This window comes from Lepidochelys olivacea (genome assembly GCF_965140295.1).
Source record: "Lepidochelys olivacea isolate rLepOli2 genome assembly, chromosome: 8".
NCBI lineage: Eukaryota > Metazoa > Chordata > Testudines > Cheloniidae > Lepidochelys > Lepidochelys olivacea.
The window spans coordinates 65,079,572-65,095,692 of record NC_140418.1 but is presented as its reverse complement, the minus strand read 5'-3'; the positions used below and the strand labels follow the sequence as shown (position 1 = coordinate 65,095,692).

Genomic DNA, 16,121 nt, shown 5'->3' with positions numbered 1-16,121 from the left:
GGAGATTGTTTAATAAGAGAGATCTGCCTGTGGTCCTGTTATAACGATACATGGCACAGTAACTGATCCATTTCCTCCTAGTATCATTCTTCATTTGGGAGACTGTTATACAGACGAGATTGTTTCACAGGCAAAGACATTGTGCATGTGAGTTTGATAACTATCATGTATCATAATAATAAATAATTCTTGAACGTTCGGTAAATACTGAATTTTATAGCGGTACTTAGAAGAGAATGGCAGCAAGTCTAGTCTGTGGTTTATTACCCTACTTAATATATATTTCACAAAAGGGCCTTTGGGGGGGAGGTTGCTAATGAAAAGTGGCAGAAATCCACATTTTCTATGGATGAAATTCACCCCATTGCAGAGAGCCCATGGAAGATTCTCATTATCATGTAAAACCATTATTCCAGGCATAAGTGCTGTGGAAGGCTTGGTGTAGACCCTTCATCCTGGGGTAAATTTTCCTTAAGGGAGTGCATTTTTATGTAAAGATTATTTCAAAATATATATGAAATAAATCATGAGTATCATCTTTAATCTTCATTTCAATGGAGAACTGATATATGAATTGTATGTAGTCTTCCCAGATAATCCTGAAAGCAGGTAGGTAACTAGGCACACTACTGAAATAGCACTCCAGACATAAGAAGCCTTTCTTGAGGAGGCTTGTTTGTGGGAGAGGGAAGAATGCCATCAGACTGTGTCTTTGCCTACCTCTTAAAGGGAAAATGGTCTCATTAGGTTGTTCTCTCCTTGAGGACATTGTAAGGAGCTGGCAGTCTTTGCTTGAGACATTCCATTTTGTTAGCAGTTGGCAAATATTAAGTGAGTTCTGATGACTAAAAGTAGGTGGCTCTCTACTAAAGCTGGACAACATTTTGTTGCTGAAAAAGTGCAAATTCAGGGAGGAACCTTTATGAGCAGCCAAATTTGTGAAGAAAGTTTGAACTGAACATTGTTCTCCTTCTGTTAATTTCTTTGTTGGACTGGGTTTTATAGCAGGTTGGGAAGTGGACCTCCTCTTAGACAGAAGGCTGCAACAGAGGACTATTTTAATTTGAAGGGAGTTCTGGAACAGAAGGGAGCATTGAACTGAAATACAGGCTTGGAGTTAAAGCCTGAAGGCATAAGGCCGTGGAAGGATCTTTATATGGGATGCTTGGAATGATATACCCAAGAAAAGTTTTAGAGGGGTAGCCGTGTTAGTCTGTATCGGCAAAAACAATGAGGAGTCCTTCTGGCACCTTAGAGACTAACAAATTTATTTGGGCTTAAACTTTTGTGGGTTATTACCCACTTCATCAGGCGCATTGAGTGAAAAATACAGTAGGCAGGTATAAATATACAGCACATGAAAAGATTGGAGTTGCCTTACCGAGTGGGGGGTCAGTGCTAATGAGCCCAGTTCAATTAGGGTGGATGTGGCCCATTCCCAACAGTTGACAAGAAGGGGTGAATATCAACAGAGGGGAAATTATTTTTTGTAGTGACCCAGCCACTCCCAGTCTGTATTCAGGCCTAATTTTATGGTGTCAAGTTTGCAAATTAATTCCAGTTCTACAGTTTCTCGCTGAAGTCTGCTTTTTAATTGAATTGGCCTCATTAGCACTGACCCCACACTTGGTAAGGCTACTCCCATCTTTTCATGTGCTGTATATTTATACTGCCTACTGTATTTTTTACTCCATGCATCTGATGAAGTGGGTTTTAGCCCATGAAAGCTTATGTCTAAATAAATTCGTTAGTCTCTAAGGTGCCACAAGGACTCCTCATTGTTTATGCCCAAGAAAGTAGCTTTGGAGGGATCAGATTTGTTACCTGTTTTGCAATTCTGGCCCGGCTGTCAAATAGAGGAATCCGAATCAGTGACCCCGTAGCCAGTAAACAGACAATGCAAAAGGGCCCAGACAAGATTGTGAAGGACCCAAAGTCACCAGATTTAGGGTCAGACCCATACCAGTAAGGCTTAAGGATCAAAGAGTTTTTGGCTTCGTCTAGAGGAATAGACCTGAGGGGGGCATCTACGCGACCAAAGTAGATCTAATAGACAAGTTTATCAATGCACCAACTGTTCATTACATTGCCTGCAGCTACTAACTACATCTTGACTTTTCCCTCACTAAATAAGTAAAACTTGATATATAGTAGATGACCCAGAGCCAACATGAAGGCACAGGGACTCCCCAAGGAAGGATGATGTGTATGGTCTGCTGTACAATTGCTGCCCATTTAACACCAAGAAAGAGTACTAAACTCTATGATGGGATCCTAGTGCAGCTTTTTTGTCCCCTAGAAATCAGATCCCACATCTCTAGATTCCTATGGTAAGATTTTCATCTTTGCTCTGACCCCTTCATGATAAGTAATGGGGATGGAGTGGCATAAAGGGGTTCTAAAAGTCTTGGATACAGTTGGGGAGGGGGGAGAATTCCCCGATTGCAGGGACTGAGGAAGACAGTTACAGTCTGTTTTTTGAGGATCCCCCTCTCAAGCACTGGGTACTAGGGTTAGAAGACAGCAGGGGCATGTCAGAAATGGGGTTGGGAAAGTAGGGGTGTATTGGAGACATAGCCACAGCGCACAGTGCTGTAGAGATTCTGGGCAGATGCTGTATCCCATAGGCCAGCCCTGGGAGACTGCTGTAACTTAGAAAGGCCTTCTGGAGTATCTATACTATGCCGGTGGCTGCTTGAGTTTGGGGAGCAGTCCATAATTGGAAGGATGCTGAGGTGGTTTAAAAACTTGCCCATGGCATTTAGAAGCACAGTACAGAATATCACCATTAGTCTGTTGCTCTCTGCTCTTTCCAGAAGATCTAAGATCGAGCCTAGATCTTTTAATCTTTTAATTGTTCCTAGTGAGCAGGAGAAAAAGAAATACACCTCTTCCAAGTGTCATAGCAGCAGCAGTGATGTAAAACAGACCGTTCTGCTTGTTTGTTCTCTAAAAGGAAAATTGGTTTCCAGAAATAAATGTAATTAATTCATTTGAGAACTTTTTGATTAAGATGGAAACTACAGTTAATAAAGGCCGGAGAGAAAAATATTCATATGAACTTTGTACCTCTCGTGTTTTTGGATAATGATATGAGTTAAAACTGTGGTTAAGCATGTCATTATTACAAAAAATCAAAGTAGTAGGCTGAGGACTTCAAGCAATATTTCTTCAAGAAGAGGTATTTAAGACAGGTTCCCATTTAACACTTCTGGCTTCAGATGTAAGAGATGCCATAGCAAGCATTAGCAGGACTTTTGCATTATCGCTTTTCATTAGACATTAACATTTATCAAACTAAGAGCAGAAGGATGAAGAGAGAAGGCAGAAAGAAAGCAAAGGGAAGAGAAAGAGATTCCAGAACCGGAAAAGCTTGAAAGAAACCATAGTACATAAAAAGAAGATCCTGAGCTTTATGATGAGATGTGGGAATGGCTTGGAACTTTTAAACAATGATGGGAACATCAATATATTCAAGACACCAGCAACAACCAGGTCATGTTGTTCTTCTCTGATTAGGGTTAGGTGACACAAAGGTTTAAAACACCTCTCATCAATCTACTCTAGCACTTACAGCATAGCTGCCGGAGGTGGTAGTGAACTGGAGGTGGCAATGGTGGGAAACTTTTGAAAACAATTCCTTTTGTAGACCCAGTCTAAAATATTGAAGGAAAAGGACAGACAAACGGGAAAAGGTTGATACCTTGAAAGTAGAGAAGGGGTTAAAAAAATAGAGAAATACCATGGAAGTAGAGCTTGAGCCCTACACTGAGAGGGGCAAGGTCAAATAATCCAATCTAGCTAAATGTGACTATTCACAGGATACAATTTTATTTCATTTTTACTGGCATTGTGGTGCTGTAAGTAAATATATTTGATATGCTTTTTAAAAACCTACATTTGCATTTTGTGTTAAACTTAAAAGTTCAAGTGTGAAAAAACCTTAAAGTTCATCAGTGCAATAGGTATGAAAGAACTTTTAAAATGTCAGTGTTAAACAACATAATATAAAGAACATGGTATCAATACTATGTGCTGAAAGCTTGGTAAGAACTAAACATAAGATGTGAATATTAACACAAACAGTCTGAACCAAAATTTTCAATTTATTGTAAATTGAGTAGAGTAATAAATTCATAACTAGTGATTCAAGTGACAATGTGACTGGTTGCATTCACATATTAACTCTTTGTATTTCCCAGAGAAATAAATAAATAAACTTACTTGATGAATTTGTGTATCCCCAATAAAACAAAGGTTCTACACTACATTCTAGTCGTCCCTTCTTCGTATTGGTGTATGTGTTAACTGACACATTATATTTTGTGTAAGGATGAAATCCTGTACAGTTATAAGAAGTGTTGTTACCAACATCCTTTCCTATTTAAAAAAAAAGGAAAGATTAAATTAGCATTTCATACTTTGAACATAGGAACTGGTATACTGTATCAAAGTCAATATTCCTGTTTCCAAAGGATGGCCAGTAAAGGTGCAAGAACTCCTGAAATGGACAGTTAAGGATTAAACTGGCCAGAGGGGTAATTGTTCCTGGCCACACCCACCCACACAGTATTAAAAGTACCAAGCAAAAGTTAGGAAATGCCAGAATTAAGGTTGCCAATGAAACCTTAATTAGACCCCCTCATGTGTATGCTTCATGATGGGGTTAAATTATATCACAGACTACTTTTTTCCACGGGACCCCTGCCTTATTCAATGGATGGGTTGCTATTAAATATTAATTTTATCCTCCATGTTCAACAGGTGGTCCCAGGCCTTATTTAACACACGATTCAATTCCTGCGCTGATTACACAATTATTCAAAGATGTTTCTATGGTACTCCCATCACAGTATCTGAGGGCTTCATAAATGTTGATGAATTTATCTACCTTGTAAGATTAGGTGGTATTATTATCCCTGTTTTAGAGCTGGAGATTGAGGCACAGATCAATTAAGGCCAAAATTGTCAAGTGTGCATTTATTCTTGGTGCTCAACTTGAAAAACCTAGGGATTGATCTTTCAGAGTATTTAGCATTTGTATAGCAGTTTATATTTTCAAAGGACAAGCTACCATTGACTTCAGTTGTAATTATGAACACTCACCGCTTCAGCACATCTAGCCATACGGTGTCTCATGTTGGGCAGTCAGAAAATGAGGAACACACAATTAGGGGCTGCCTATGAAAAGTTTGGTTTAAGTGACTTAACCAGTATCACAGGAACTCTCTGGCTGAGGCAGGGATAGAATCCGATTCTCTAGGATGGTGTTCAACATCCTTAACTGAGAGGCAACCTTTTCTCCTGCAGTTTTATGCCTTTTTGTCACACATCTTCCAACTTCTACTACCAGTGATGCAGGGGTCCTGCACACAACAGTCTCCTTCACTACACAGCATTGATTCAGTTCAACAGCATCATCTGTCCCGTGCACTGAATGAGGTAGGGGTCCCAACAAATTAGTGTGTGATCATATAATTAAAGACAGTGTAATAATGCATATGCACAAGGGATCTGAATTAAGATTGCACAGGCAATCTTAATTTCACCATTCCTTAACTTGTGATTTATTGACTTTGCAACCCTAACATTCTTTTAGCATTGTTTTTAATGTAATTTCTGAATTTTTAAATACTCTTAAAAAACAAAAATTCCATCATGTGGAACCATAATCGCCCCCAACTGAGGAGATCAGCATGGTTCACACCTTTAGATCTACAGCACAGACTTGAACTAATGTATCACTTGACCTTGAACTAATGGCATAACTGGTAGCAGTCATGGCTGTTATCCGCTATGTGGCCCAGGCACTCAAAGGAGAATGACACACACACTTTGCCAGTTGGTTTCACAGCTATTTGCTGACAGTAGAGGAATAGAGAGACTCAGGACTCCTAGGTTCAGTTTCAGGTTCTGTAAAGGGAATGCTCTCCAGTGATTACATATCTTTAGTCCCCTATTCCCTGTTTTATTAATTTTGATGTAATTTGTTCTTTGTTTTTTTTTAAAAAATGTAGGAGAAAAATACATTAAAATAAAGTTAAGGTTTCAAAGTCAAGCACTCAGAAGTTAGAAAATGCAACCTCAATTCTCCCCCCTCCTGTATATGCATTATGACACAGTGTTTAATTACATAAGGACATACTATATTTTCCACAGGACCCCTGCCTCCTTCAGGTCACAGGATGAACCTGCTCTGGGGATAAATCAGGGCTGTGTAGTAAAGGAGACTGTGTAGGACCTCTGCCTCATTTGTTAGAGAAGCTGGAAGGTGTGTAGTGAATTAAGCAAGGGATTGTAGTAAGAGAAGGGATGTTCTCATGCTTAAGGCAGTTAAGGATGTGTGATCTGAACATATAAAATGGTATAAAAATGTTAAGTGTGCTGAAGAATTAAGCTCTAGGCATCTCAAATTGGTATTCCCAAATTAGTAGACATTTTTGACAATTTTAGCCTTAATTTCTATGTGCCTCAGTTCCACATATGTAAAATGGGGATAATAATACCACCTCCCTACCTGAGGGGTGTTATGAAAATAAATTAATGTTTTTCAAGCACTCAGATACAAAGGTGATGAGCACAATAGAGAAGCTCACAAGGAAATTAAAAATTCTCTGTGTAGTATACAATTTGAATACTATTCAGTAAACAATGCATTGAGCCACACACTGAATGATGAAGATAAAAAGAAATAATGAATAGTTAACTATTCAGTGAGCACCATCTACACTATTTACTGAATGAGGCCTGGGGAAAAAGTATGATCATGTCAGCAAAGACTGTATCTTAATGCATTTGCCCACCAGGGCTGAATTAAGGTTGCATCGATAATCTTAATTCTCGCATTTCCTACATTTTGAGCGCTTGACTTTGCATCCTGAATGTTCTTGTAATGTAGGTTTTTTTGTTTGTTTTTGTGTAATTTTATATAAGTGACCGGACATGGAAGCATAACCTGTAGCTGCTTGGTTCTCCTGCTTTTAGTCTAAGGAATATAGCTTGTTTTGTACAGTGTCTGGCTAACTACTTGCCTGGATTAAACAGTATGGAATGATTGTTAAAAAAGTATGTGTTATTTCTTCTAGTGTGCATTACCTTGCATTTGCCAGCACTGAATTTCATCTGCTTCTCTCTTGCCTATATCTAAAATTCCTTAGTCTTCTCTAGTCTACCTAAATAATTTCGGGACATTGGCTGTCACTTCACCGTTCATCCCCTTTCCCAGATCATTAGTGCATATAAACAATTCTGGTCCAAAAACAGATCTTTAGCACACCACACTGTTAATCTTTACCATTACGTTGAAAATTGGCGATGTTTTCTTCTCTTTGTTTTCTGTATTTGAGCCAGATATAATTCATGACAGTATATTATTTCTTATCCCATGACTATTCAGTTTCCTTAACTCTCTTTAATTGTTTTAACCACTTTCCCCTGTACTGTAGGCTTCCTGGTCAGTAATTCTCAGACTCAGCCCTACAACCATTAAAAAAAATAAAAATAAAAAGATACTCACAACATTTCCTCCCCTCCCCTTCTGGAATATAGTAGTTGATTTTAATGAGAGATTGGACATTTTTGGTAACAACTCTTTCCCACTTTACTCCTATATTTCTTCAGAGATCTTAGATGTGTAACATCCAGTGCTGATGATTAGTAGCTATGTAGTATATCTGTTTTTTTCAATCACCTTCTATTTAGGCACTTCAATTGCTGCATCCAATGAAGTGAGCTGTAGCTCATGAAAGCTCATGCTCAAATAAATTGGTTAGTCTCTAAGGTGCCACAAGTACTCCTTTTCTTTTTTCAATTGCTGGCTACCCCTCATTTTTACTGCCTGGAGAAATTTCTTATTAGAGTTTGCCAGTAGGTGTTGTTTAGTCAAAGCTATGTTCTGGATAGGTCAGTTCAGTTTTTGATGGTGTTACAGCCATCTACCAGCTCTCAGCCATGAATAAGCAGAACCTCACCACTACAAAGAGGAGGTTCTCTCTGCCCCTTATTGTAAAAGGGAAAAACAAAATGGAAATAAGGAAAAAACTTTGGCTGAGATTCTGTGCTGCACCTCCAGGAGGCACAGCACAGGTGCAGCCCATGGAGGGCAGGGAAAAGGTGTCTTAAAGTCACCTTGCTCCTTTCTCAGGGCTGCTCTGGGGCCCGGTGCAGCCTCCAGTATGTTTATAGCCCCTTATGCATCAACCAGCAGTTTAAAGGGGCTATAGCAGGAGGAGAAATCCTTCCCTTTCAAAAAAACAATACAATCAAAAATTGTTTGTTCTGCCCTATTTTCCTTCCTCCTCCATTTAAAATAATGGATTTAGATGGGGTTTCCTTTTAAACTAGCACAGAGTATGCCTGGAAAGGCAGACAGAGGGTGAAGTGTTCACCAGTTCCTTTGCCAGTCATTTGGCTTCCCCCACATGCCTTGCACGTCACTTCTTCCCTTCTCTCCTCAATCTTAAGAAAATGAACTGGGAGTTTTAAACCAGCTCCCCAATTCAGGAGTGCCATCAATGGGACTTCAAAGGAAAACCACCACGTCCTCTCCCAACCTAGCTAATTCATTTAATAAATGGCTGAGTTGCATTAGTTAAACCATAAGCCCCTTGAAGCAGGAATCATCTTTTTTACATGTGTTTTCACAGTAACTTATGCAATGGGGCCCTGATCCATGATTAAAGTTCCTAGACACTACCACAATACTACTAATAAATAATAACTAAACTGAAGTTTAGGGTTGGGACCTGAACTGGAAACTGATACCTTGTCAGGTTCAATTTCTCAAAAATGGAAAGTATAAATGCTGGCAGGCAAGCAGAGTCTGACAGGTATAATCAAGCCACCCTGACCATATAACTTCTGAGCAAACCCTACTAATTCTGTTACAGTGGGGTTCCTTTGAAAGTTCTGGGTGTCCGTGCCTCCAAGTCCATCCATCCATTCTCTTGTTCATCCCAGAATCATCCATATTCCTCCTTCCCCTCCATTATTCCAACATCAAAATTCATTCTTTCTCCCCCCTGCCAAAATTTTCTTTTTCTAACTTGGATCTCAGTGTTTGGATCCAGCCTCCCAAATTCACAATAAATGTAGGCTGCCGCCACAGCGGGTTCACTTGAGACACAGGCTGGTGTTAGGATGACCCATATGTTTCTGTTAGACCGTTGGCTGCAAATGGGCTAGCCCACCTGGGTGCACTGCAGAGGTATTTCTTGAAATGGGAAGAGGCCTCATGAGCTTGTAGTGGCAGCAGACAGGACCAGAACGAATTTCAGGAGGGAAACAAATGATCTAGCAGTTAAGCAGGAGCTTTGAGACTGTGTAGTCTTGTGGACATGGCCTTTCCCTCTGATGAAATAACAGCCAGAGCCCTTACTAGCTATTTCAAATACATATTCTCATGTAGTGCCTGGGTCTGGGAGCAGACCAGATGTCCAGGCAGTCCAAGAAACTGGCACAGTTGCTTGTTGGCCTACTCTAGTCCTGGAGAGAATTAGAGTAGATGAACAACATAGCCTTTGGCTGCCTTTCTACTCAAAACCTATATCATTATAAAAGAAAAGAAGCAGAAATCTTAAACCAGTCATGCTAATTGCAGGTGAGAGGGGATTGAGGGACAAGGAAAATAACCCAAAAAAAAATGTCTCTAATATTTTCCTTATTTTTCCTTTATCTTCCTCCTATACATGATTTTTCATAATGGGATGAAACATTACCTATCCTCTTCCAACAAGGATCTCTTAATTTTTTTAAATTATACTTTTAAGTCATACTCTAGTAGGAATAAGCCACTCCAGAATATTCATTAGTTGATTACTGATGCACTCTACCTTCAGCACACTGCTTACAACTGACCCAAGATGGGCCCCAATAGCCTGTTAGTGGATACTGTTGTTTTGTCCTATTGCTAAATTCCTTGACTTTCTCAGAATATATGATAACTGGCTGTGGTGAAACTAGTCCACTGAGCTCGACCATGAAAAACTTCATCATATAAAAAATAAATTACATGATTGAACTGATATAATATCAAAGGAAAAAAAACTTTTTAGAGACGTGATTGTGCAGGTAAACTATTATGGGTGTTATGGTAGCGCCTAGAGGCCCCATTGTGCTAGGCACTGTACATAATGTAGAAATCCATCTCTGTTACGTGGCAAATATCAAAGAAAAATATACTTGCCTTCACTGTCCTCAGAACATTTCACTATATAGCCATCAATAGGGCCATTTGTTTTTTTTGATGGTGCTTTCCAATTGAATGATACACTTCCAGAAGTTGTGGTTACTGGATCAAGACATTCAGGTTTCTCTGGTTCTGTAACACAAAATGAAGGGAGAGGGAATAACACTGTTTTAATGCAGAAAATATTTTTCAAATTATAAAAGCTCAGCAAATTTGAAATGAAAAATATGTATTATACACCAGCATTTGAAAAATACTTGCTGCAATTAAGATTTTATTGCATATTAGTGCAAGACACTAGCAGGAGATAGAGTTGTGAATAATAATGCACACGATTTATTGAACTCTAACCCATTTTACACAAATATAGTGCATACATAAGCTGTAGAAACTGCATAATTTAAAATGCAAACAATGACAACTCAGAGAATAAGCATGAATTTTTGGAATCATCACTATAGTGTGGCAAAATATTAAAGAAATAGGACCAACTGGAGCAGTAGTTTGTGTGGGTGACTGACCTGAGCAAAAAGATAAATTAAAATCACATAAAAAGTACAAAGAAAAGGAGTACTTGTGGCACCTTAGAGACTAACAAATTTATTTGAGCATGAGCTTTCGTGAGCTACAGCTCACTTCATCGGATGCATTCAGTGGAAAATACAGTGGGGAGATTTATATACATAGAGAACATGAAGCAATGGGTGTTACCATACACACTGTAACCAGAGTGATCGCTTAAGGTGAGCTATTACCAGCAGGAGAGCGGGGGGAAAAAACCTTTTGTAGTGATAATCAAGGTGGGCCATTTCCAGCAGTTGACAAGAACGTCTGAGGAACAGTGGAGGGTGGGGGGGTAATAAACATGGGGAAATAGTTTTACTTTGTGTGATGACCCATCCACTCCCAGTCTCTATTCAAGCCTAAGTTAATTGTATCCAGTTTGCAAATTAATTCCAATTCAGCAGTCTCTCGTTGGAGTCTGTTTCTGAAGTTTTTTTGTTGAAGAATTGCAACTTTTAGGTCTGTAATCGAGTGACCAGAGAATCGGTTGGAATACGAACAAGAGGTTGCTAGACACCTCTCCAACATCACTTTCTACAAGCCATTACCCTCTGATCCCACTGAGGGTTACCAAAAGAAACTACACCATTTGCTTAAGAAACTCCCTGAAAAAGCACAAGAACAAATCCGCACAGACACACCCCTGGAACCGCGACCTGGGGTATTCTATCTGCTACCCAAGATCTATAAACCTGGAAATCCTGGACGCCCCATCATCTCAGGCATTGGCATCCTGACAGCAGCATTGTCTGGCTATGTGGACTCCCTTCTCAGGCCCTACGCTCCCAGCACTCCCAGCTATCTTAGGAGGGTAATGGCTTGTAGAAAGGTTTCAGAGTAGTGTTAGTCTGTGTTCGCAAAAAGAAAAGGAGTACTTGTGGCACCTTGATTATCATACACATTGTAAGGAGAGTGGTCACTTTAGATAAGCTATTACCAGCAGGAGAGTGAGTTTGTGTGTTGGGGGGGGGGTGAGAAAACCTGGATTTGTGCTGGAAATGGCCCAACTTGATTATCATACATGTTGTAAGGAGAGTGATCACTTTAGATAAGCTATTACCAGCAGGAGAGTGCGGTGGGAGGAGGTATTTTTTCATGCTTTTTGTGTGTATATAATAAGATCTTCTACACTTTCCACAGTATGCATCCGATGAAGTGAGCTGTAGCTCACAAAAGCTTATGCTCAAATAAATTGGTTAGTCTCTAAGGTACCACAAGTACTCCTTTTCTTTTTGGCTTGTAGAAAGTCATGTTGGAAAGCTGCCTAGCAGCCTCTTGTTCATATTCCGACCTATTCATATTCCGACCTATTCATGATGATGACAGCAACTCCTTTGTCAGCCCTCTACACTAACATTACACACAAAGATGGACTACAAGCCCGTCAGGAACGGTATCCACGATAATGTCACGGCAAACCTGGTAGCTGAACTTTGTGACTTTGTCTTCACCCATAACTATTTCACATTTGGGGACAATGTATACCTTCAAATCAGCGGCACTGCTATGGGTACCTGCATGGCCCCACAGTATGCCAACATTTTTATGGCTGACTTAGAACAACGCTTCCTCAGCTCTCGTCCCCTAACGCCCCTACTCTACTTGCGCTACATTGATGACACTTTCATCCTCTGGACCCATGGAAAAGAAGCCCTTGAGGAATTCCACCATGATTTCAACAATTTCCATCCCACCATCAACCTCAGCCTGGACCAGTCCACACAAGAGATCCACTTCCTGGACACTACGGTGCTAATAAGTGACGGTCACATAAACACCACCCTATACTGGGAACCTACTGACCGCTATTCCTACCTACATGCCTCCAGCTTTCATCCAGACCACACCACACGATCCATTGTCTACAGCCAAGCTCTATGATACAACTGCATTTGCTCCAACCCCTCAGACAGAGAGAAACACTGACAAGATCTCTATCAAGCATTCATACAACTACAATACCACCTGCTGAAGTGAAGAAACAGATTGACAGAGCCAGAAGAGTACCCAGAAGTCACCTACTACAGGACAGGCCTAACAAAGAAAATAACAGAATGCCACTAGCCATCACCTTCAGCCCGCAACTAAAACCTCTCCAACGCATCATCAAGGATCTACAACCTATCCTAAAGGACAACCCATCACTCTCACAGATCTTGGGAGAGAGGCCAGTCCTTGCTTACAGACAGCCCCCCCAACCTGAAGCAAATACTCACCAGCAACCACATACCACACAACAGAACCACTAACCCAGGAACCTATCCTTGCAACAAGAAAAGGAGTACTTGTGGCACCTTAGAGACTAACCAATTTATTTGAGCATGAGCTTTCGTGAGCTACAGCTCACTTCATCGGATGCATACTGTGGAAACTGCAGAAGACATTATATACACAGAGACCATGAAACAATACCTCCTCCCACCCCACTCTCCTGCTGGTAATAGCTTATCTAAAGTGATCATCAAGTTGGGCCATTTCCAGCACAAATCCAGGTTTTCTCACCCTCCGCCCCCCCCCACACAAACTCACTCTCCTGCTGGTAATAGCCCATCCAAAGTGACCACTCTCTTTAAAATGTGTATGATAATCAAGGTGGGCCATTTCCAGCACAAATCCAGGTTTTCTCACCCCCCCCCACCCGCCTCCAAAAACAACACACACAAACTCTCTCTCCTGCTGGTAATAGCTCATCCAAAGCGACCACTCTCCCTACAATGTGCAAGATAATCAAGGTGGGCCATTTCCAGCATAAATCCAAGTTTAACCAGAACATCGGGGGGGGGGGGGAGTAGAAAAGAACAACAGAACCACTAACCCAGGAACCTATCCTTGTAACAAAGCCCGTTGCCAACTGTGCCCAAATATCTATTCAGGGGACACCATCAAGGGGCCTAATAACATCAGCCACACTATCAGAGGCTCGTTCACCTGCACATCCACCAATGTGATATATGCCATCATGTGCCAGCAATGCCCCTCTGCCATGTACATTGGTCAAACTGGACAGTCTCTACGTAAAAGAATAAATGGACACAAATCAGATGTCAAGAATTATAACATTCATAAACCAGTCGGAGAACACTTCAGTCTCTCTGGTCACGCAATCACAGACATGAAGGTCGCTATCTTACAACAAAAAATCTTCAAATCCAGACTCCAGCGAGAAACTGCTGAATTGGAATTCATTTGCAAATTGGATACTATTAATTTAGGCTTAAATAGAGACTGGGAGTGGCTTAGTCATTATGCAAGGTAGCCTATTTCCCCTTGTTTTTTTCTACCGCCCCCCCCCCCCCCCCCGACGTTCTGGTTAAACTTGGATTTATGCTGGAAATGGCCCAACTTGATTATCATGCACATTGTAAGGAGAATGGTCAGTTTGGATGAGCTATTGCCAGCAGGAGAGTGAGTTTGTGTGTGGGGGGTGAGAAAACCTGGATTTGTGCTGGAAATGGCCCACCTTGATTATCATGCACATTGTAGGGAGAGTGGTCACTTTGGATGAACTATTACCAGCAGGAGAGTGAGTTTGTGTGTGTATGCGGGTGGAGGGGTGAGAAAACCTGTATTTGTGCTAGAAATGGCCCACCTTGTTTATCATGCAAATTGTAGGGAGAGTGGTCGCTTTGGATGAGCTATTACCAGCAGGAGAGTGAGTTTGTGTGTGTGGTTTTTGGAGGGGGTGAGAAAACCTGGATCTGTGCTGGAAATGGCCCAACTTGATGATCACTTTAGATAAACTATTACCAGCAGGAGAGTGGGGTGCGAGGAGGTATTGTTTCATGGTCTCTGTGTATATAATGTCTTCTGCAGTTTCCACGGTATGCATCCGATGAAGTGAGCTGTAGCTCACGAAAGCTCATGCTCAAATAAATTGGTTAGTCTCTAAGGTGCCACAAGAACTCCTTTTCTTTTTGCCAATACAGACTAACACGGCTGTTACTCTGAAACCTATCCTTGCAACAAAGCCCGTTGCCAACTGTGTCCACATATCTATTCAGGGGACATCATCATAGGGCCTAATCACATCAGCCACACTATCAGAGGCTCGTTCACCTGCTCATCTACCAATGTGATATATGCCATCATGTGCCAGCAATGCCCCTCTGCCATGTACATTGGTCAAACTGGACAGTCTCTATGTAAAAGAATAAATGGACACAATTCAGACGTCAAGAATTATAACATTCAAAAACCAGTCGGAGAACACTTCAATCTCTCTGGTCACTCAATTACAGACCTAAAAGTCGTAATTCTTCAACAAAAAAACTTCAAAAACAGACTCCAAAGAGAGACTGCTGAATTGGAATTAATTTGCAAACTGGATACAATTAACTTAGGCTTGAATAGAGACTGGAAGTGGTTTGGTCATTACACAAAGTAAAACTATTTCCCCGTGTTTATTCCCTCCCTCCCCCCACCCGCCACTGTTCCTCAGACGTTCTTGTCAACTGCTGGAAATGGCCCACCTTGATTATCACTACAAAAGGTCCCCCCTCCTCCCTCCCCCGCTCTCCTGCTGGTAATAAACTGACCTTAAGTGATCACTCTGGTTACACTGTGTATGGTAACACCCATTGCTTCATGTTCTCTATGTATATAAATCTCCCCACTGTATTTTCCACTGAATGCATCCGATGAAGTGAGCTGTAGCTCATTAAAGCTTATGCTCAGATAAATTTGTTAGTCTCTAAGGTGCCACAAGTACTCCTTTTCTTTTTGCGAATACAGACTAACACAGCTGCTACTCTGAAACCTATAAAAAGTAAAGCAATTTAAAATAACTGAGAATAAAAAAGTAGCTGAAATTACAAAAATCATTGGATGATGTGAGTATTCTTGTGTTCAGTTGGAACTTGGCTTTTTGAGCAAATTTTGCCCATTGTAATTATATTAGGTAATGCGAGTATAAAGAATTTATACCTATGGGTATGTCTACACTATGAAATTAGGTCGAATTTATGGAAGTTGGTTTTTTAGAAATCGTTTTTTTGTCAATTGTGTGTGTCCCCACACAAAATGCTCTAAGTGCATTAAGTGCATTAACTTGGTGGAGTGCTTCCACAGCACCGAGGCTACCGTCAACTTCCGGAGTGTTGCACTGTGGGTAGCTATCCCACAGTTCCCGCAGGCTCCACTGCCCATTGGAATTCTGGGTTGAGATCCCAATTCCTGATGGGGCAAAAAACATTGTCACGGGTGGTTCTGGGTACATGTCATCAGGCCCTCCTTCCCTCCCTCCCTCCCTCTGTGAAATCAACGGCAGACAATCGTTTCGCGCCTTTTTTCCTGAATTACCTGTGCAGACAAGGCAAGGCAGACATACCACAGCAAGCATGGAGACCGCTCAGCTCACTGTCACCGTATGTTT

General features: G+C 40.9%; 1 protein-coding gene across 1 annotated transcript in view; it reads right to left on the bottom strand.

The window, feature by feature from the left end:
• Positions 1-16,121, bottom strand: part of PTPRC (protein tyrosine phosphatase receptor type C) — a 122,058-nt gene that overhangs the window by 33,166 nt on the left and 72,771 nt on the right. The window contains exons 10-11 of the mRNA XM_084636343.1: positions 10,190-10,318; positions 4,225-4,380 (exon numbers count right to left, since the gene is read on the bottom strand). Coding sequence (XP_084492469.1) covers positions 4,225-4,380; positions 10,190-10,318 — 285 coding nt within the window. The remainder of the gene's footprint in view (positions 1-4,224; positions 4,381-10,189; positions 10,319-16,121) is intronic.